General features: G+C 45.0%; 1 protein-coding gene across 1 annotated transcript in view; it reads right to left on the bottom strand.

Moving 5' to 3' along the window:
* IPMK (inositol polyphosphate multikinase) overlaps positions 1 to 21,120 on the bottom strand; it is a 43,366-nt gene extending 22,246 nt beyond the window's left edge. Inside the window, exons 1-3 of the mRNA XM_071563575.1 lie at positions 20,724 to 21,120; positions 16,708 to 16,793; positions 655 to 751 (exon numbers count right to left, since the gene is read on the bottom strand). Coding sequence (XP_071419676.1) covers positions 655 to 751; positions 16,708 to 16,793; positions 20,724 to 20,955 — 415 coding nt within the window. The 5' untranslated portion in view covers positions 20,956 to 21,120. The remainder of the gene's footprint in view (positions 1 to 654; positions 752 to 16,707; positions 16,794 to 20,723) is intronic.
* Positions 21,121 to 23,005: the final 1,885 nt, after the last annotated feature.

Here is a 23,005-nt window from a genome sequence, read left to right as displayed (position 1 = left end):
TTTCACTAAAAGCACCCAACTTTCCGGGGAGTCTCCAAGAGATAAGGTCTAATTTATGGAAGACATCTAACTCTCAGTGAAGTCATAATTAAAGGCCCATGTAGCGAAGAGGTTAATCCCAAGAAAAAAAGCCAGAACACCATGCTTGGCAACACCCACTACGAGAATCTGAAAGAATCAGCAAAATTAGACCAAATTGAAAAGTTCATGAGGATGAAGAGCAAAAATACCACCACCACCAGATGAAGTAACAGGATCTCCCCTCATAATATTCCTCAAAATGGACAGCTCCGCCCTAACCCCGCCTGCTATGAATATTATAACTAGATATTGCAATATTATAATTGTGCATGAATATGTAGGTAAAAATATTGTAATCCCTCACTAGAAATGTATAAATACTGTAGCTTCTCACTGTAGATTTTGGAGCTCTTTTGTCCGATACTAATCGGAGAGTTTCCCCAACGTTGTCTTAATAAATACCTTGCTGTTTATTGACTGAAACTTTGTCTCTAAACAGTTTGTTCTGCCTTTTTGGGCATCAGGATTACAAAACAAGACTAAAAAATCCTACAGAGCTCACAACTGCCAAAGATGAGCCTCCAGAATATTCTTCCAGAACGCATGGATTAACAGATAAAATTAGAACAGTACCATTTGGTGCAGTAGGTGGTGACCAGACACCGAAGTATTTTGGCAGATATTTCCGCAGCTCCAGGAGAATGCTGTCACAACAGTCGGGGTCATAGACCTGAAATAAAGGAGGGAGTGTTGAGGAGATCATCAGTTTAAAACATTCGTTTTATACTTCCAATTGTTCCACATACTTTCTTACAGTCTTTGTTTTCATAAGCTTAAGAGTTCTACTTTACATTTAAAAAACACACAAGATCAAGATGCTTATTATCACAGTCAAACATAAATAAGTGGCATCCTTTCAAATTGTGAAGTGGAAAAGATGCACCAACTGTAACAATTTATGGCTTACCTTGAATAAAAACCTAAACTGTAATTATTAACTTGAAAGCTGATTTAGTGAAAAGGGTGCTCACACATCCTGGATGCAAGACTGTACAGGATTCCTGCATTGTATCATACACCCAAACCTTTTTAAGCTTTATCAGGAAAGGCACAGAAGCTCAGACTAGATAGTATTTTCTTGTCTCCTCCAAAACAACTACAGCTGTAGTCATCACACAGATTATGCACGATTCAAATATATTTCTTTTCATTTGCTTTAATGCTTTCAACATTGTCTTCTGTAGGAAAAACAAGAACAGTTTGGAAACAGCAGCTGGCTTATATTCCTTAAGGAACAATTCTTTGCAGAGTCAAAATGAAGCCTTGGATACCATCTGCTATGGAATTGCATGACTGTCACCAGTTTGCAGCATTGTTAAGAGGGTTTCAAAACCATTCCCTTGCCGGGGTTCCCCCTCACCTCACCCAAGGACGGAGTTCCAGACAGAGGGGATTGTGTATAGCAGGGTCCAGGGGTTCCACATGCTTTGTGAACTAGATCTGTATCCATTCCAGTACAGGCTACAACGACTGTTACTGCATTTAGGAGCCATCTCAACCAGTCCTCACGCAGCTCTCCCAGTTGTGACACCATCAGAGTGGCACTCTGCCCCTCAGCCCCACAGTGCCCACACAGCAATACCCACGGATGCTGCACAGTGACCAGGGCATGCTACAGGTTCTGCTTTCACTTCAGTGCAGCCAAAGCCCACCACAAAGTTGGAAGCAAGGCAAAAAAAGGTCCAGCATTAATAGCTCTGCAGAGTTGGCTCAGTTCACTGTGTCAGATCCCATTTAACTACAGGAGGGCAATACTTTGTGATGGCAACTCCAGTGGGGAGGTATCACAAAATACATGACTGCAGTATTGCAATGTTAATACAAGTAGGGAGAAAAGAAACAGACCTGAAGTCCAGCTGCTATTTTGGAGCATAAAGGCAAGCCTTGGCTATCCTCACCAGAGCCAGCTAACTCTTGACAGGACTTCGTGCAGCAGCAGAACGTTAAAATTAGTTAATGTGGGTTTGTGCTAAATTTAGGTTTCATTGCAGAAACCTCAAACTCAAATCACCAGTGTGTTTCTAACACAGGGGCTGCTCCACAGCTAACACAGGGCTCTCCTGGGCTTGCACCAGCCACAACTCTGACACCTTCATGCTCTTACTGGGCAGCAGTCAAGAACACGATACACCCAAATCCAGACCACCTGCACTCTAAAGGAATGAATTTGACCCACTCCTTTAACTAGCTGATGGTATATTCCCCATTTACAAGATCCTAAGGAAGGGGGCTGAAACCTCAGAGCTCAAACCACATGAATATGTGCACAGTGTATTGCGAAACACCGGCATACACCCACTGCCACACCCCCTGCCACTGCTGTTGCTATCTTACACACACACAAGTTGCTGGGTGTGCATCTTACAAGTCACAGTGTCACATCACAGGGCAATGAACCCTCTTCACATGTTACTTGACAAGCTGACATGACCTCTGAGGATGACATATAATTCTATGCCTAGACCCAGTTTTCCTCCATGTTAACACAAGCTGGTCCTTTGTGCTCTGAGACAAAAAGCCTTGCCTGCTCATGGGATCAGTGGCTGCTGTTTATTTATGCAACATTTCCTCACTGAGCCTCAGGCATTGCCAGCAGAAGACGGGGCTTTCTCCAGAAGACTGCCAAGTAGCTTGATCTTACTAGTTTAAGGAAGAAAAAAAAAAGTTAAGGGTGGGAGAGAGCAGAACTTAGCACCAGGCAAATGCTTGAGGCACAGACCTGACTACTGCTACCTTTGATAGCAGTTTAGTGTTCCCCACTCTACAGACAGCTGTTTCTGGGCCAGGACTCCCAAGCACTGACTGGTGGCATTACTTCATGCAGTAAACATTTTCAGACAAACAGTTTACTCTGGTAGTTCATGATCACAGGGCATCACAGCCAAGGCAGGGAACTGGATTGCCCCAGCACAGATGTTCTTTTCCCAGGTGAATTTGAGCAGATCTGAGAGGCAGTGCCCACCATGCAGTGCCACAGCCTTTACATGTGAGCAAGTACATATACTTAGGTCAGGACCAAGAGGAAAGAGAGATGGGAACCAAAAGTGCAGCAGATGAGGAGAAGAAACACTGAATGCAACTGAAAAAACCAGGCAAACGTAATGACTTGATTACTTAATCTACTGGCAAAAGATTCTGAGAAAGTGAAATGTCAGGAAACCACTTCTGTTTTTTAAAGAGACAGTACCCTTGAGTTACTTTTTATCATCAACTTTAGGCAACTAAATTTAGCCACTTAGCAAGTAATTATGAGTATACTCCTGTGTACTCCAAACAGCAGGATACAACAAAGATACTCGGATAATTTATAATGGGGTGTTATAGCCCAAAGTTGAGGCAAAAGGGGGAAACAGAGTTCCAGGGGTGATATCTTCCAAGTAGTCTATTCTTTAATATAGTGATATACAACATTTTAAATGGAGACAGAAGTTCCAAGTAATGCATTTTTCAGTATCATTACTTTGACATAACAGAACTAAATGCAGTCCTTCTGTCTCTCAGGAAGTTACCTTGCTCTCAGAACCAGTAATAAACTCCACACGTTTGACATAACATATAAAAAGTACTTATTCTATAGAGATCTCTATATTATATAAACCTTAATAAAACTTCAGTCTTAGCCTGTAATTTATTTGCATGTCAAACAAGAATAAGCAGTCAGTTAATAAAGATTTGAGGAAGTCACTTGGTGTGGGCAAATTGACAAAACGAGACATTTCAGGAATTATGATCATTCCACTGCAGGACATTAGAGCAGGGCCTTGTGAGCAGCACATGCATCGTGGGTGTTTCTTCTCAGCTCATACGACCTGGTAGCAACCTACACACTCAGAATGCCAAACACAGAGGTATACATGACAACAGGGTCCCTAGAACTACACAGGAAATAAACCATGTGTCTCATACCCCAAAAGGAATTGCTACCAATCCTGTTGGAAGGCTCATGAAAAATGCAGATTATCACCTACCTCGCAACAACTTTTAAATTTTTACTTACATCAGCAACATTCCAATTTCATTTCAAGCAATAATGTTTTTTTACTTTTTAACATAACAACAGGTCCATTTCCCCAGCATACACTGACAAATACAAGGAATTTCATAATACAAGGAATACAAGACATAACAACTTCATCCACCAATCGAGAACTGCAAACCAATACTGCCAGCTCATCTTGGAGAGGGATCCCTTCTGTGTATCACAGGGTACATTCTTCTGATAGCACAAAGTGGAGACATAAAATGTGATAACTGCTGGACTTAGAAGCAAGTAAACAGGATGCTGACGTTTGGAGGGCTCACAACATGACCATTGCAAACTACAGGCAGTAAGTCATAGGAAGAACACGCCCCAGACACGCCCTGGGGCAGCTCAGATAGTCTCACACACACCACCAAGTCATAATTTCCAGCCACTCAGAACTTTTTAATTCCGAGGCAAATTTACCATCTGTAAGTTTTTAATCCAAAATACACTCTGCCTTGGTATGTTCCAAACAGAGGAACCTGTTTTTAATGCAAACAGAGGGACCTGTTTTTAATGCAAACAGAGGCTGCTTGGGACAATGGGAATGTTCTTTTCCTTATTTAAAGCAGCATAATATTTGGAGGGGCTTGTTTACTAAAGACACAGGGAGGGCAAAACAAATGTTTAAACTTCAGCAGGAAACTAGTCCTTGTAGTACAGACTTGTCTCAAATTGTCCTGATCCAAAAATATCACTCTGACAGAAAAGTGACCTCTAGAGAATCTTCTAAAGTACACTGAAGAGTTAATTTAAAATAATAAATTTATATATTTAATTCACATTTATTTTAAAGGTATTTGAGTAGGAAACTTTAAATGCCAGAGTAGCTGTATCAGTCTGAAGCATTGCCTTTCTTTGCTGCCAGCTCTCATAAACTATCCCTAAAGGCAGCAGCTCTACAGCCTGTGGTCTCAGGATACAGAACCAGCTGCCAACATCAGGCAGACAGTTCAGTGTCCAATGTGGAGTTGTTTGGTTTTCTGGAGCAGTTAATGCTGTTAAGTCATGCACTTAAATTAGCAAATGCAAGACTGACAGGTGATAGTGCAACCTAATTCACTCTCCCATTAAGTATGTATTAAACCATGGCCTTTAATTACCTGAGCACACACTGCATTTCCCTCTGGACTCCTGTATCACCCAGTTACACAAGGCAAGTGCAAGGGCCAGAAAACTGAGGTTGAATCAGCAGCTATGATGTTGGCAATTTGTATGTGTTTGGCTTTACAACTCAGACAGCTCTGGCTTCTTCTTGAAGTTGTAGTATCGTGGTCTGACTCGTGTCTGCACTATTTGTTTCCATAAACATGACTAGCATTGAGCCAGCTCTGCTTATATTCAAAATATCTGATCCCAGAATAACTCCAAAAGTTAAGACTGTGTGATTGATGTTATATTAAATGCTATTATACTGAACTGCTTATTTTACTACCCAAAATACAGCTATACTAATGAGATTGCAACCATTCTCACTGAAGATACCTACAGAAAGAAAGAAATTTTAGAACAAACTAGGATCTGTTCCCACAATCTGACCACATAAATCATTTTTGAAATAAACATTGCACACACTTATGACAATCACACCTTTCTTCCAGGAGTCAGGGGAAAAAAAACACATTATAGCAAGGGGTTGGCTATCTTACCTTCCAAAAAATGAAGGCTGTAAAAACAAGCTTCAAAAATCTCCCAAAGAGATTTGATTATGTTTATCAACCAGCCATTCTCTAACAATGCCAAAAAACCAGCAGGTCTCATTTCACCCACTTTCACATTTTACATAGTCAAATTTAGGCAGACCCCAGCAAGATTTGAAGGCCCAGGCACAGAATCATCTTTACAAGAGGCAGAGCAAACCCTGAACAATTTCTGAGGATGTGGCAGAGCTTCAAAACTTCAGCAGCCAGAAGAACCACCCAAAAGGCTGCAGTCAGACACAGCCACCACCAGGAATGCTGAACAAGTACTATGGGGGAGCTGCAAGCGAAGAACTGCAGGCACCATCCACAGCACATTGGTCCAAAAGAGTCTGATACTCCAGGCCCTCTTTCTTTCCAATAGCCATTTAACACAGAGGCAAGGCAGTAAAGCATTTTGAAAGACATCAGCAGGCATCTGGCCCTCTGCCATCATAAACAGAAAAGTCTTGTTTCCCCCTTCACAAGACAGGAAACTCCCATCTCATCTTTCATCCCACATGATTCTTGGGCAACTAAACATTAACAGCAAAGCAAGCTCAAATTGATTACTTTACCCACACTTCCCTACAATTGCTGTAAGTCATCCAGTTGAACACAGAGCAGGGCAGTGGCCAGAAGGGCCTTCTTGGTCAAAACTGCAAAATTAAAGATCATGTTTCATCACCAAGCTCCTGCCACAGAACCAAGCCTTCCCTTGCCCATCAGTCTCTCCTCTGTTCACAACTCTCTAGCACACTTCAGATATTACATTCAACTTCAACTGCATAGCTGCTGGAGTCTTCAATGAATCTGAGAGCTCTCAAAATCAAAGACAGTATTTCTTTCAGGATGTTCAATAAAGCCTGATCCCTCAGGCAGCACAAATCTGACTGTTTTCTTTAAAAAAAAAAAAAAAGTTGTAAAAGAAGATATCCAGGAAAGTGTAGGCAATTGCACTTATGTTACCAGCACTAACACCTGCTAAGCAGCCTCTTCAGCAGGTTATGAGACTCTTTGTTGGATAGTCCCAAAGCACATGGCAAATTGCAGACAGAGGTCTCTGCTCCACACTGACCAGTTCAGTTATGTCAACATGCACATACAACAAACTGGAGCAGAGTCACATATGGCACTATCCACTAGAGGCCTAAATAAAAAGAATATAGCCTAAAAAATGGTTAAGACATACTACCATTGGTCATCTGATAAAGAACTTTCAATTTTAACACACTAAATACTTAACCCATTCTGACTTATTTCTTCCTTCTTTGATAACACTTACCCATCAGAGCTGGAGAGCACTGACCTGAAGTTACCCACTGCAAAACTCAAGCTACCAGCAGCCAGAAAGGGATCCAGCAAATTTCAAGGCAGAAATTCAAGTACTTGGCCTTGCAGAAGTACCGTTCAACCAGTTTTCTCATCTGTCTTCGTAACTGCTGTGCCAGCCAAAAGACACATTGTTACTACAATGCACAATGTGGTGCAACATAAATACTGCTCGGGATTTTGAGGAAGGAAACAGACCTGGCCACAAACCACCACCTTGACACATCCAAGCTCACAGATGCAAAAGAGAGCTGAATAAAGCCAACAGCCAGAGTGTTGCTTCCATACAACTTTTCTGTCCTAAGAACAATATTTTTAAGCAACAACAACTATTCAAGCTTAGATTATCACTGAAACTACTGAAAGTGGAATGGTAGAACAACAGGACTAAAGGGGAAAGAACCCCAATAAGGCTGTTCACCTTTCTGAGAACTTTCAACCTTATTACTCTTTGTTTCTGGAAAGCAATCTGATCCCAGCTGAAGATTGCCAGAGAGAAGTGAGAGAACAAGGGCTGGGAGGAATCCTGAAGCAGTTACATTTAAGTAAGCAAAATTTAATTTTCCATTTCAAAAAGACAGAAAGGGGAAGCAAGCCCTACCAAACACACTGGGCTGTTTTGCCTCATACCATGGGAGAGCCCTCAGAGGGGATGCACTGCTGCAGCACCACCCTGCTGCACACCCATCAGTCACTCAGGGGCAGCACCACCCACATCTCTATCCCCTGCCCTGCAGCAATGCCAACATACAGCTACACCCACAGCCTGCTGAGCACCTTAAGATGGCTCACTGCCCAAGGGTCATGCCAAGGCACTCCACTTAAACTGCAATTTATAGAATCATAGAACATTAAGGGTTGGAAGGGACCTTCAATACCATCTAGTCCCAACCTGCCCTGCCACCGGCAGGGTCACCTTCCACTAGACCAGGTTGTTCAAGGCTTTGTCCAACCTGGCCTCTTAAACACAGCCAGGGCTGGGGAACCCAAAGCCTCCCTGGGCAATGTTCCAGTGTCTCATGCTCACAGGAAAGAATTTCTTCCTAATATCTAACCTAAATTTCCCCTCTTTCAGTTTCTACCCATTACTCCTATAACTCCAGTTCTTGACAGGGAGTCCCTTTCCAGCTTCCCTGTAGGCCCCTTCACACACTGGAATGTTGTTTTGAGGTCTCCTCACAGTCTTCTCCTCTCCAGGCTGAACAGCCCCAACTTTCAAAGTCTGTCTTTGTAGGGGAAGTGCTCCAGTCCCCTTAGCAATCTGGTGGTCCCCTCCAGAAGTTCCATATCCTTCTTGTGTTGGGGACACCAGAACTATGTGCAGTGCTGTGGGTGGGGTCTCACAAGAGCAGAGGGGGAGAATCCCCTCCTTTGACCTGCAGGCCACACTCCTTTCGATACAGCCCAGGACACTGCTGGATTTCTGGGCTACAAGCACACACTGCTGGCTCATGGTGAGCTTGTCATCAACCCTCACTCTCAAGTCCTTCTCCACAGGACTGCTCTCAGTCACTTCTCCACTCAACCTGTAGGTGTGCCTGGGATTGCCCTGACCCAGGCACAGGACTTTGCACTTTGCTTTGTTGAACTTCCTGAGGTCTTCACCCGCCCACTTCTCGAGCCCGTCAAGGTCCCTCTGGATGGCACTGATTCCCTCCAGCACGTCATCAGTGACAACATTCTCATATTACAAGCTTGTTGGTTTTTTTTAAATCTGGAAATTAGAATTCTTTTAGGAGACTGAATTTATTTTGCTTTTCTTACACAGAGGCAACCTACACTTTCCTCAATCCCATAATGGCAGCTCACCAACTGTTCCTTACTTTTAAAAGAACTTATAATGAACAAAGTCTTTTCTGTGTAACACCAACATGTATTTAGTAAGTTGATTTGTATCCTGGAACATCTATAACTGAAGTTCAACACCATTTGATCCAATCCAAAAAAGCACTTGCATGACCCTCCAGCACAGCAGGGCACTGTACTGTATATTAATTCAGCTTAACATATTGTGCACTTTAAAACTGTGCATTTTAGCTTTACTTTCAGCCAGATCTACTCTCAGGGAGGAATCTTCCTCAAAATCAGGTTGCTAAGAGAACCAGATTTTTTTTCCTGCTTACTGGGATGGCATGGACTGCAGACTACTCAGCCTGTTCCCAATTCCACCCAGTTGTTCCACGACAGCATCGAATTGCAATAATGGCCTTTTACTGTCTCCCTTTATGAGGGTTTCTGAGATTTATTAAAGCAGCTTGTAGTTTATTTTGTGACACACAATACTCAGGGAGCTCACCACACCCCACTACTGCTCAGCATCTCTTCCAAAATTGGTTTTGCTGCAGATTGCAAGAATTAGAAAAATCTGTCATAATTTTTAAGTCTTACTGTTCTGGCACAGTCATTTATTAGTGAAATACGAAAAACATTTATAGGACAGTAGTAGGAGCTCAGCAGATTCTTACAGCTACACCTCATCCTTCATCTCTCTTAAGGCAACTCCTCCTGTGAAAAAGACAAGTATCAGCTGTGAGTACTTCATAACTTGGTGAAAAAGCCATTTTCTTCTCATTAGTTAAGAAATACTGTGTGTCCTTCCTTTTACAACAATTTTTCTGCCCAGGCTCATGGTTTAGATTGTGAGGCATTTCATAAGCTAGTTTGGGAACATCAGTTTGACTATTTCCCCAGCAAAACAGGACTCCCTCCAGACAATTTCACAGCAGGAGGACTAATGCCAAGGGCAGGAATGGACTGTACCAGGATGTGCTTGCCGTGTTTGCCAACAGGTAATTTGTTCACTTCAGTGCCAGTATCTCTGCTGATGATGAGGCAGATCCAGATGTACCAGAAAGAGGCACAGCCAAAGACAACCTTCTGGGATATTGAGCAACAGCTCTGGAAGTGGCAGTAATAAAAGGCACACACGAGGAATTGCATCTCCAAAATAAGACTTCAAGAAAACCACAAGTGCATCCTATTTTTTTGCCCATACAAGACTGAGAATCACAACCTTAGCTGTAGACATGATCATATGATAAGGATATTTTAGCACACAACAGCAGCACAGTGCCATCATCCACTCCTTTTTTGGCCAAGGATAATCATCTAAATCAAGACTGTAAAACCAGTTAACTGAGTTTACAAAATAGGGTAATTCAACCTGACACAAGATATACTTTGCCTCTCCAACCCCCTTCCTTTTCCATCACTAGCAGAGCAGAACACAGGCTGCCTGATCATGGCATGTGCTATATAGGCTGAAGGGGGGCTGGCTGAGCCTTATGAGTCAGTTCCTGCAATTCTGTGCAAAAGCTTCTAGGCCAAAATACATCTTTCAGGCTGCTGGCTTGATTTTTTGCCATGGAGGGGGAGGGAAGTCACCACAAGTCTTCTGTACTGCCTGAAGCTGCTGGAATACTAATTAAAATTAGACACTGCAGAAAAGAACATTTCTGCTCTGTAACCACAGAAGCACAAGGAACTATGGCTTCAGGAACATTAACATAACTGGGTCTTCACTAACACGTTATCCTCCCATCACAAGCTCAAAGATTGACTGTTACAAAACAGTCAGCACAAGTTCCACAAACAATATTCATTCTGGCTTATATCAAGCTGTAAAATGAGTTAGTGAGTTCTTTAGGGGAAGCAAAACAGGTCATGGTCCTATTGAAAGCTGCCATACAATGCATCCAAGAAAAGTTCAGAACAATTGCACAGGCAACCATGAAACCATTCCTTCCTAGCTGTCAAGTGCCTGACTCTCATCTAACCAGTGTAAATCTCTTTTACATGCTGGAGCTATTTGTGTCTTCATCCTGGCTTTGTTTTCAGGACATGTAACAAGAGTGAAAAACATTTTCTGTTATCTCCAGTGGTAACAGCTTCCTTGCATTCACATTTTACGTGAGTAGGGCTCAAGCCTTGAACGTGGAATGCTGTCACAGCAGTTAAGAGTTACTAATTGGTAAGAGGTGGAGGATCTGTTATCCAGAAGGGCCAGGTGATTAGCTCAATTACCTTTTCACAATGCTACACGAGGTCACCCAGCTTACTTGGTTTACAAGCATTGGCCAAAGGTAGGAGGTTGCCAGAACTGAGCTGAGCTGAGCCTAGAAGAACCCTGCCCACCTTGTCATTCCAACCCTCGAAATTACCATTGCACCTGGGACAAGAGTATCTGAGAATTCAGGTAAGACTTGCATCACAACAGCCTTGGAAACTTTATTTCAAGTGTTTATTAGTTGGAGCCATGACATGGCAACACCACTAGAATCAGCTACGACAATTCTGACATGCAGCAAACGGGGTGGAGAAGTGAGGGAAGAAAGAAAAACATAAACACTGGAAGTTGTCCAAGACAGTTTCTGGCAGGCAGCAGGAGGGGAAAGGAGTACTACTCACACCCCAGCTATCATGCAGTCACCATAGGAGAGCAGAAGGCAATTCAAATAAACGTTCACAGGAACATTTACTGACCTGTTAAGCAGACAATCCCTGTTTATTAGCTGCTGCATTAGCAACCTTGAAAGCTCCAGTGGGCCACACTCAGAAGTTATGCACAGTAAAATGTTTACAGCCCACTGAGGGAAGCCATGATCAGAAGTGAAAGAGTTGTCATTTCAAAACACTTCAGAAACCTTCTCTTACTCTGCTGAATGTAAGAAACATTCCATCTCTTGGTGCTAAACATACAGTTTGTGGGGAACTGTAGTCACAAAGGTAACCTCAACAACCATAAATTCCCTCCATCAGTTTTCACAGAATCATCGATTGGTTTGAGTTGAAAGACACCTTAAAGCTCATCTTGTCCCACCCCCCTGCCATGAGCAGGGACACCTTTCACTAGCCCAGGTTGCTCCAAGCCCTGTTCAGCCTGGACTGGAACAACTTCCAGGGATGGGGCAGCCACAGCTTCTCTGGGCACCCTGTGCCAGGGCCTGCCCACCCTCACAGGGAACATCCTCCTCCCAGTATTGAGTATAACCCTGCCCTCTGTCAGAGTGAAGCCATTGCCCCTTGTCCTGTCATTCCATGCCCTTCTCCAAAGTATATCTCCAGCTCTCTTGGTACCTCCTTAGGTAGGGGGGTAAGGTCACCCCAAAGCCTTCTCTTCTCCAGGTTGAACAATCCCAATTCTCTCAGCTTTTCCTCATAGCAGAGGTGCTCCATCCCTCTACTCATCTTGGTGGCCCTGCTCCAACAGGTCAACATCCTTCCTGCACTGGAGACTCCAGAACTGGATGCAGCACTGCAGGTGGGGTCTCAGCAGAGTGGGGCAGAGACACAAGTCCTCCTTGCAGCCCAATCCCTCTCCCTCTGTGCCCACAAAAGCTGCTCTCCTATTTAAACCCTGACGTTCCAGCTTCCTCCCCCCTTGCAGAGCACCAACAGGACAGCAGTTTCTGCAATGCTGTATCTTTGACACGACACACTGAGGAGAGCCCTGTGCTGAAGAGAACAGCTCTTGAACAGGAAGAGAGAGCGCTCTTGGGCACAGCCAGGCATGGCTGAGACAGGAGCTCCGTACCCAGACAAGCAGGGACCTTACCTAAGACAGGGCCTGTTCTCACCTTTTCAAAGGGTGCTATTCTAACAGTTCCCAACTCATCTGCTTTGAGATCACCACAGGAGAGCTAATGGGCTTCCTCCTTCTCCCAGCACTGATGAACTAAATCCGACAATGTCATCACAGATAAATGGACTCTGGCATAAAACAGGCTGAAGCCAAATCCCAAAACACACTAAGAAGAAATCCACTTCTGTGGATCTCTTTGCATGCTTGTATAGGCAGCCTACCATAAATACACAGTGTGCTGCCTTTTACTCTCTTTAATTTAGAAGGGTTTCTACTACATTTTCAAACAACACTATTTCCCTGATCCCACATCTCTGTAAACTGCCACCTCCTGAAACTCCTTTAAAAGGCAGAGTGCCTCCACCTACATGTTCTCACAGAGCATCCTCACTAGATAAAAACTGATCAGCAATGTAGACAGTCCTCAAAAAACCACTACCCTTCTACTTCAATTTGTTTTGTTCTCTTGCTGCTATTGAAAACAAAGTATTTTGTAGTTATTCAAGGTCAAAAAAACTCTGATTTTTTTCACCCAGATGAGGGTACTGGTACCTGGTACTCCATGGTTGGGCAGACAATGTTTGTAAGGGGTTCATGCCCTCAGGTACAGGAAGGGAGTTTGCAGGAACGAAATTAAAATGATATTATTTTGATTGGATAATTACTCAGATTTACAGAACTCAGCAGCAAGTGGACATTACGGTGAGAAAGTCACACTCCAATGGTAAGTTAACAATGACTACAAACAGCTCATTGTTCTTCTACCTTTTATCACAGAAGGTATTCATGACAATCGTGTCATGTTCAATTTTTCTCTGCCCTCATAACACAGAGTCATGGCAAGCCCCTTCCCCATCAGGAGAGAGCAATACATATTGCTGTAGTAGAGATGAAAGTTTGATTTACTCGGTGTGTTAATCTCTTAAGAAAAAAGACTTGTATTTAGAGGGTGGGTTGGTTGGTTTGGTTTTTTAACTGCTAAACTGAAAATATACTTGGAAAAAAAGCAGAAAGGTAACCTGGTGACAGACTGAGTAGGAATTACTGGAGAGGTTTTCCAGTTTTCCACTTTGACACAGACCTGTGAAATTCTTCCCAACTTCCAGCTGCCACCCCCTTCTGAGCAGGTTTTGGATGACTATCAGTATTTTGCAGTAGTGTCTTGCTCAAGTTGCCAGTCCAAAACAGAAGCCCATTTTGTTTGGGCTCTACCAGTAACTTACTCAGCTACACACTCAATAGAAAATAACACAGCAATAACCTGAGAAAAAACTTCTGGTGGTTCATTGACACAGACTTTTACCTCTGTTGTGTCCACATGTCCAGCTTCAAGCAAATCCAGCAGTTTCAGAAGACTTTCTCGGTCCAATCAGAAGATAATATCTACCTGGTATCACATTAAATATATCAGAGTTCTAGTCAAATTTGTCTCTTAATGCCTCATTATCTTCTATGATGACACATTCCCTGCAGCCTTCAGCATTCAAGCACTCAGCCTGCACACTGGAATACCTCTTCCTGCTTCAGATCTGCCATAGCTGCTCTCCAGCTGACAGTGAGACACACTCATCTTCTTGCTACCATAAACTACAGGGCTGCTCAGTTACTTCAGACAAGGTTTGCTTTACCTAAAGATACCCTGCTTGTTTCTGACCCAAGTACTGGGGGACTAATCTTCATTCAGGCCAGCATAAGGTGGCATGCAAAGGGAGCATTAACTGATCTACCACTACAAAAAAACCAGTTCTAAGCATGTGCAAAAAAACAAGGGCAGAAAGGGAAAAAGGAAAAGTCACAGTTAATCCACATTAATACTGCCAGACAACCTTCTGGTCTGATCTTACTAACTGACCTGCTGTCTACACCTGACAAAGTGAGAGTTTGGGACTCAGTCTTGTTTCATTTCTGCACTGTTTCTCACCATCTCCTGTACCTGGCCACCTTGTAAACAGCTCCTTGTCTCGAGGAGTGGTAATATTCTCCTTCCCTGCTTCTCTGGAGGCTCATCAGCCTGCTCCAAGGTGCTAATGTCTCTTTGATTATATACAGCCCACAGCTGGGTTGAACTCAGTCACCACAGCAGGCCAGCCTTACTGTTGTTTCCATTGCTCATCAGTTTAGTCAGAAAAACTGCCAGAAAACTACTAAGACAAGGAATTTTTGCACCTTTCAAATAGGTCAGATCAGTCCATTGATGTCCAAAAAGCATCATCATGGTACAAGGTAAATGGCAGGAATGGGAAGGAAGGCATTTCCCCCTTGGCTGCAAATGAGCTACTGGATCAGCTCAAACTGTGTGAAACTGTACCTCACCCTGAACCTCCCAATCCACAGTAAATCTCATCCTATAACAACCATATGTAGTGATTAGATGTCTACAGCCCACATCACATGATTATTGTCTGAGAGCAAACACGATTGCAGTTAATCACTGAGAAGCAACAAAACCCCAAGACCTTTCTCCTGTACTTTCATCTACACAAGACACGTGCCTTTGCTCTCCTTCCCTTCTCTCACAAAAAGCCATTCTAGTCCATGCAGAACTAATCCTCTAATCACCTCTCCCTTTCTCTGTTATGTTTCAAGAGCTGCCCAACTCGTTTCCAAGATGGCTTACAACCAAAAAAATTCAGTGTTAGAAGCAACCCAGCCTCAGAAGAACTGAAGCTAACTTTGCAAAAGTTACTAGCAGAGACCTGACTTCTTCACAGCACAGTAACAAGGGCAGTAACACAGACCACTTTCTCATAGACTTTACCCAGGGTCTTGCTCAGAGCTTGTCACCTGAGTCTAAGCCTAAACAGGATAAAGTCTCTGCTGGGAAGGGTTAATGTCCAAGCAGTACTAGTGCTTACACCTCTTACCTGCTGTCTTTAGACAGGGAGTGCATGTTACTGTCTGTGCCCCAGGATTTCAGAGCACAGTAAGTAGCCTGGTGCCCACAGGAATCTGTTCAAGCTTTCTCCTTTTACTGAAGAGTTACCACTATGTCTGGATGGCATCTTTCTCAAACTTATCTCAACGAGATACCTTAGAAAAATATTTACATTTAGGTTTAACTGGCTCCTCTTAACTCAAGAGGTGCTGTTTTGTCCCATATGAGAATTCCCAAGTAATGCTGGCATGCAAACACACAGTTTGCTTAAAACACCTTGCTTAGTCTGTTCTCACGAGAGACATTTCCACAAAACATGCAAGGTCTTTTGGTAACTTAATACCCTTTTAGGGAAAAAAAATCCAAACAACGAACTCCAGCAAAACCCAAACCAAATAACACAACAAATGGAGGGACTCAAGGTTCCTCTCTCCCCATGCATGAAGATTTCTATAGTTCTTCATACCTACTAAGCCACGGAGAGGGATGGCATATCAATCTGACACAGACTATCATTGGCAAGTAGGACTGTACAGGCTCTAAAACCAGACATGACAACAAGCAACAGCTTTCCTGGTCTGTGTTGTTAAAGTTACTGATAAAGCAAATTGAAGATGAGCAACAGGAAAAATACAACTAAAGCTAAAACAACTGGAGAGTTTCACTTTTTATTGACCTTCCAAAGGAGCTGAGTTTTAATGCAGTGAACAGTTTTAATACAGTGATGAGAACAACACCACCAGCAGTAAACCACACTAGGCAGAAGTGGCAGACATCCAAATTTAGGTATAAGCAACTAAGAACACTGAGCCATAGGAGAAAATTGGGATCAAACATACAACCCTTTCATCATAGACAGAAGGTTTTTCAACAAAATCTGAGATGCTATGAAAACTCCAGTCCCATGAACAGACAAGCTTAAATCCTGTGAGTGAAGTGGTCTCGTTGGGTCTCATGCAAAGAGGAGAAAGTCCCAGAGAGCACACAGACACCTTGGCAGGGCTGTCAGTGACACACCCTTCTGATATTTAGGTTGCACTTTCCCAGCTCCAGTGATAAGGATGTACTTCTACAAGCACCACACCCAGTATTTCCCCTGCAGCAAGCCAGCCCCTCCGTGCTGTGGGCCCCTCACCTTGTTGTAGAACTCCTGCTCCCTGGGACCACGAGGTGGTGGCTGCAACTGCTTCAGGACAGTCCCATCTGGATGCTGCAGTATGCCTAGAAGAGAAGCACTTCCTTCAGGGCTTAGTTTCAAAATGCACAGCTTTCCCTCACCCACCCCCTGAAATAGTGAATTCACCACCAAGGACACCCTGTTGAAAAGCTGTACTGCTTCCACTGCATGGACAGTAAAGTCAGAACTGTCAGCTCCTACACATAACCCTTAGCAGAGGTTTGCTTGCATTCCTCTATTTCTAGCCATTGGATGATTTCCTGGCTCTACTTCTGCTCAGGGCCAACACAGGAATGGAATTTGAAGTTAAAATCTCCACCCTCAAAAATCTACCATTGACTAAGATTGCACAGACACTCCTTTTTTAAGTAACTCATAAATTGTTTTTCCAATAATGCCAAGAAGTTAAAGGAGTACCACATTTCATGCATTTCTCACTATTAAAACAGAAATAAAAGTCTTGTGGATGCACATCTCTACTAGTGGCATAGAAAGAGTATCTTTATTACTAGAACTAGTCCCCCTAGAGCACCCCATGCCATCAGAGGCTCTATTTGTATCACCCATTAAGAGAGTACAAAATTTCACCTCAGCAAGGCAATACCTTGAACATGCCTGCACAAAAACCCCTCCAAAATACCCTCCTGAAACAGCCTTAATGACTTCCTAGTCACTGATATTTCTAAGTACCTGCATAAGAAATGCAACTGAGGATGTGAGGGCACTCAAGAGATGGAATCAGGCAAGAATGGGGAAAAGTATCTGCATCCTTCTGAAATGTGCACTGAGTTTCAAGATCATCAGTTGTAAGGAAGAAAGGAAAACCCACTACTGGGAAAGAATTTTTCTTCCTAGGATTTATTCAGACACTAATCTGTTTTGTTTAGAAGGGAAGCAAAATTGTCATCTGTATCCAAAATAGGTTCCATCTTCAGCTTACCTCTCAAGAAAACACAGAAAAATGAACTAGGAGCTTTGTGTCCCAAAGAGAGTTTGCAGTTTAAACAGCAGTTGTGTTTTGACCTTTTAAAAACCATTATCTATGAATGGGCTCTGCTGTGCAGCCTTGGAAACTAAATAAAATCTTTAGAGACCAGAATATTTACTTTAAAACAACCACCAGACTTAGCATAGTTGTTTCAGTAGTTGGCTCTGCCAAAGAGTGGCTTTTAAAATTTGCATAAAACAGCTCTCAAGTCACATTGCTTGCTCAAAGTTGGCTTTTGTATACTTTCCAAAACTGGAAAAATACTGACACACAACAATGTGCAGACTACCATAACATCTTCAAAACACAATAGCTTGTGTTCCCTTCCCTCCCCATGCGCTGGAAATCACTCTGCAAAGTGCACCAAGTATTGGAATGGGATGTGTTTTGCATGTGAATTGCTAACAATCACAACATTAAAACAGGTTTTATGACACACACTCCTCAAAATCTGCATTTTGGCTTTGATGATAAGACAAGGAGACAACCTACAACATAGAAAGACCAGACAAAAGATTCCTGGTAGTAGAATCCATACACTGCTGGATTGATCCATATTACTTGAAGAGTTTAATATAAAACTGATGTCTAAAGTTGCCTCATTCTCTGCATTTCTTAATAGAGTTGAGCACCCACTCTGTCACTGTGACCAGGGCAGGCCTGGAAAACAAGTTACAACAACACTCACCACAAACATGTGAACTCCATAACCTTCCCTGTAATCTCCAACAGAGATACCATCACCTGCACATCACACTAACATATGGATGTTGGCCATGGGTTTGCTGTAGGCCTCCTGGGGGTTTTCAGCACAAATAGGGAGTAGTATTGTATATGAATAAGCAATATTTCTAAAGCAGTGGCAGAACTGTACCAAAAATAAAATCCTGGAATATGTCACAGACATTTCTCTCTGGCTGTGGCTGCAAAGCTTGCTATGGTTCTGCAACACAAAGCTGCTGCAGATATAACCCATGCAGCTCTATGCACTCTTCCCAACACAACCATCTCAACCAATCCTCATGCTTTGCTGAGCTACAGACAAAAACCTTCTTTGAACAAATACACTGAATATTTACATTACAGAAGATCCTCTGTGCGTATCTAATAAGGAGACAAGCCTGTATGTGCCACCTTAACCTGTGCCTTGGGAAAAGAGCAGTCAGAGATAGGCCTGAGATATGGAGAGAGGCTCCTTTACCAACAGAATCCCACTAATGGCTTGGGGACCCCCCAGCACTGTGCAGGTGCAGGCACCAAACCACAACCAGGTGTGGGAAGCTCTGTAAGGTGGCACATCCCATCAGCTCCTGTCTCTCTCTACCTGCCTATGGAATTAAGCCAGAACCCAAGGTGGCTACTTGACTTCCTACACGCAGTTTATCTGGGGGAAGCACAGCTGCACACAGCATTCAACAAAAGGGCAGTCACAGTGCCCAGAAGCCAAAATGTCCACATGTCCATGCAGGGAGGCTGTGAAAGGCCTTTCTTTGCAGCAAAGGGAAAATGGAAAGGTTACTCAGGAGGAGAGAATCCTATGGCAAAATAAAAAAATTAAGGTGTACTTTAACTAAAAAAAAAAAAAAACAAAAACAGTTAAAATTACTTTGGATACCTTCAAGTCCTCTGTGTGTTTGTGTGTGGTGACAGAAGGGGAAGTCGAGTTACAAAAATGAGAGACCCCTGAGTAACAGAGCAGCTTTGGTCTTCACTTCAACATAATTTCTACGATGAGATCATCAACCATGGTGGTACCTCTGCAGGAAAATCCTGGTCTTGCCCATGAGATGTAGCTTCACCCAATCCATTTGAGTTGCACTCACAATATAGAGGATTGTTTGTGCTGTATAATCCAATTGCAACAAAACTGATGTGCAAAAGATGAAGCTCCCCTGAAGTGAGCCTTTTTTGCCTAATCCCACTTTCTGTTATGAGCCATGAATAAGGAAGACATACAGCTTCAAGGATCCAATACACTGCCATCAACATTTCAATGCACCACATGCAGCAGGGGAAAGGGACAAGAATTACTTTTCTGTGGAGATTATCAGCAGTGAGACAGGCCACGGACACTGGATGCAGGTAAGACAAACTCATAGTGCCCTTAGTGCTGTAATTTCACTCACTGATGGTTGAAGGGGTTCTGAAATTCAGCAGGGGTCGTTCCTACCGACAGGGTTCAAAGCCCATGACAGCAGGTACTTGTTAGAGCTCCTCTCAGAGCTGAATGGACGTGTACCTTCCATCTGACTCAGAGGCAGGAGTTACACCAACTGTGATGTCCTGGAAGGGTGAGAAATGCCATCTGGCAAGATTAACTTGGCTGCTCACTTCAGCACTGATTACTGCCTATTTCAAAAGGCCCCTTCATCACAAGGGCCAATATTAATTCCTCCATATGGAATTAAAATAGAAATTTAAAGCTAGTGGAGGTATACTTAAAAATGCTCTATCTTCAGGGTATTAGTATTATTAGTCTGCTTACCAGCCACTGCTTCAGACTTATCATCAAATAAACAACCAACTAATATTTTACTGAAGTTTCTGACGGCCACAGGTTGGGAGTCTCCGTTAGATAAAGCATGGTTTTGACATACGTTCCGCGGATACTAGCACGCTGTTCCCTGAATTCCCACTTTTTTTAAAAGGTTCTTGATAAAATGAAGCTGAACTACAGAAGGCCCTTGGTTAAAAGGTGCCCGATGACCCTCCCGTCCCGAAGGGGGCCGCCAGCAGCAGCAGGAGCGGCAGCGCTGCCGCCGCTCCGAGCGGGCCCTGGCGCAGCCCCGGCCGGGGGCGCCGCCCCTCCCGCCGCGCAGACACCGCCCCGCCGGCGGGGCGCGAGCAGACCCGGGGCCGGGCTCGCCCTGGCGCGACCGGTCTGGAACAATCTGCATGAAAGGAAGGCACGGGGAAGGGAACCTCCTCACGGGTGGCCCGACCCGGCCCGCCATGCCATTCCCTCCCCGCGCCCGCCGCCGCTCACCGCCTTTATCCTTGCCGTACATGTGCCCGGCCACCTGGTGCGACAGCGGCACGCACCCGTTCAGCGCCCGCCGCCGGCCGCCGCCCGCGGCAGCGGGGCCCGGGGAGGCGCCGAGCGCCGGCTGGGCCGCGGCCTCCTCCGCCTCCGCCTCCGCCGCGCCGCGCCCGCCGCCCGCGCAGCCCCCGCGCCCGCCCTCGGGGCGCGACGCGGGCCGCGGGGGCTCCGTGGCCATGTCCCGGCGCTGCGAGGGTGGCGGCCCGCCAGGAGCGGCCGCGCTGCAGCCGCGGGGCCAGGCGGGCCTCAGCGGGCGCTGCGAGCCGGGGCGCGGGCGGCCACGGCCCGCGGCTCCATCACCCCGCGCCGCTCCGCTCCGCGCCGCCCGCCCACCCCGCGCCGGGGCAGCCACCGCCGCCGCCCCGCCCCGGCCGAGGCTCCGCCCCCGCCGCAGGCCCGGCCCGGCCCCGCCGCTGCCGCCGCCGTGCTGGCCGTGACGGTGGCGGTGACGGTACCGAGCGGGCGCGGCCCCCAAACCCGCGGGCACCCCCGGGCGCCCTCCGACGGCTCTCGGTAACCTGAAACATCCCCCCAAAACTTTTCATTTCTTTAGCAATTCACCGTCACCCCGAGGTTTGTTTAATTTCTCTCCGGTAGACAGGAGGGACTGCAAGCGAGACCCAGCCGACGCACGTGAACAGTATGAAGAGCGAGGCAGGACCTTTTATGCAGCCTGAACCAGAGCCTCACCACGCTGCTAACAGCCTTACCACACCTTACCACTGCAGGTACTGCTCTAGCATTAGAAAATTAGCACACCTGCCCCAATGCCAGATCAGAGCTGGATAAGGAATTAATATCTAATCTGAATTTTACCTCCCCGTGGGCAGAGAAAGTGTGCATGGCTCTGCATTCACTCTCAGGACTCCAAAGCCCACTGCCTGACTAGGAGGTTTCATTAACATTTCTTTTCAGTAGGGCACATGTCAGCTCCATTGGTCAGCCTGTAATTACTACCTTTCGCAGTTCCTTTCCTTCATAAAATTAGCAGACCTCTGTGAATATTGGATTTGTGCTTTTGCTGTGGTATCTGCCAGTGTCAAGTTGTGTTTAGCATTCATCATCAGGGCTAGGCTTCATGAACAAAGATTTAGGAAGGGCACCACCCACACTTGCTGAGAGCTGCTGGTGGCTAAAAGGGCTGATATGGGATAGGCAGGTCTGGTCACAAAAGGCACAGCAGAAAATCTCCTTTGGTGATAATGGCAAGGAACGGTTCTGTCTGCGTTGTCTTTTCTCCTCCAGACTGACTGTGCTGCGTTCTCAAAGGAAGCAGCAGCGTCGGGAATGGTCTCCATGAATCCCAATTGGAGGCCAGAGTGGCCCATTGGGGCAGTCAATATGGCCAAGGCTGAGCTGTTGTTTCAGGCAGTCCTTGTATCTCCTCTTTGGGGCTCAGTGTGGAGCAAGCAGTGCTGTCCCTAGAAAAGGCTGCATGGTCATTCAGGATGCTGCCTCACCAGACTGTCATCTCCGGGGTCAAGTCTCTAATGACCCATACCCTGAAACACCTGCATGCAGGGTTGGGTCTGCGGCTTCCAGCTGCTTCCTATCACCTGCCGTTTTCGACCCTCACCTGTCGCTACAGGGCTTTGCAATGTGGGTGAACCCTTCGAGCCTGCACAATGGATTGTTTAGGTGAGGCACAGCGTGGGCAGAACTGGCCCCACCCTTTACTCCTAAGGTTCATCTGCCACAGCCTAGCGAGCCTCAGGACGTAGGATGTAGGTTTGGTTAGAGTATCCTTCTCTTAGATGGATGGCCTTACAGGGCTAAGCAAGCTCCATCTATCCAGGTTTGGAGCTAGAGTTGTTCTCCTAGGATGGTTGCCAGGGGACTAGCGAGCCCATCCTGCCTGTGGACACACTTTGTCTGACTCTTTAGATGAGACCTGGCATGGGAGACCCTACCAGAGGCACAAACCACCACCAGCATAGCTCTCAACCTCATGAGGGCACACAAGCTTCTCCCCCGCGACAAGGGGGTGTCCCTGGAGAAGCATGTTTAGCATTAGTAGGACACTAACAGGAAAACAAGACCAGAGATAGGAAAATAAATTTTAGCAGATATATATTGTTTCCCCAGGTTTTATAAAATGGGCTTATATTCAGGAATTGGCACTGACAGCAGAGGAACAATGGTGTGGTGAGCTCAGCTATTACTTCCATAGTTGGGAGACATGGCAGGTGGCTGGGAGAAGTGAATGGCAATTTGAGGGATATACTGGG

This window comes from Pithys albifrons, chromosome 9, assembly GCF_047495875.1.
Source record: "Pithys albifrons albifrons isolate INPA30051 chromosome 9, PitAlb_v1, whole genome shotgun sequence".
In the NCBI taxonomy this organism is placed as follows: domain Eukaryota; kingdom Metazoa; phylum Chordata; class Aves; order Passeriformes; family Thamnophilidae; genus Pithys; species Pithys albifrons.
Note: the sequence above shows the minus strand (reverse complement) of the source record. Positions and strands in the feature narration are given on the sequence as shown.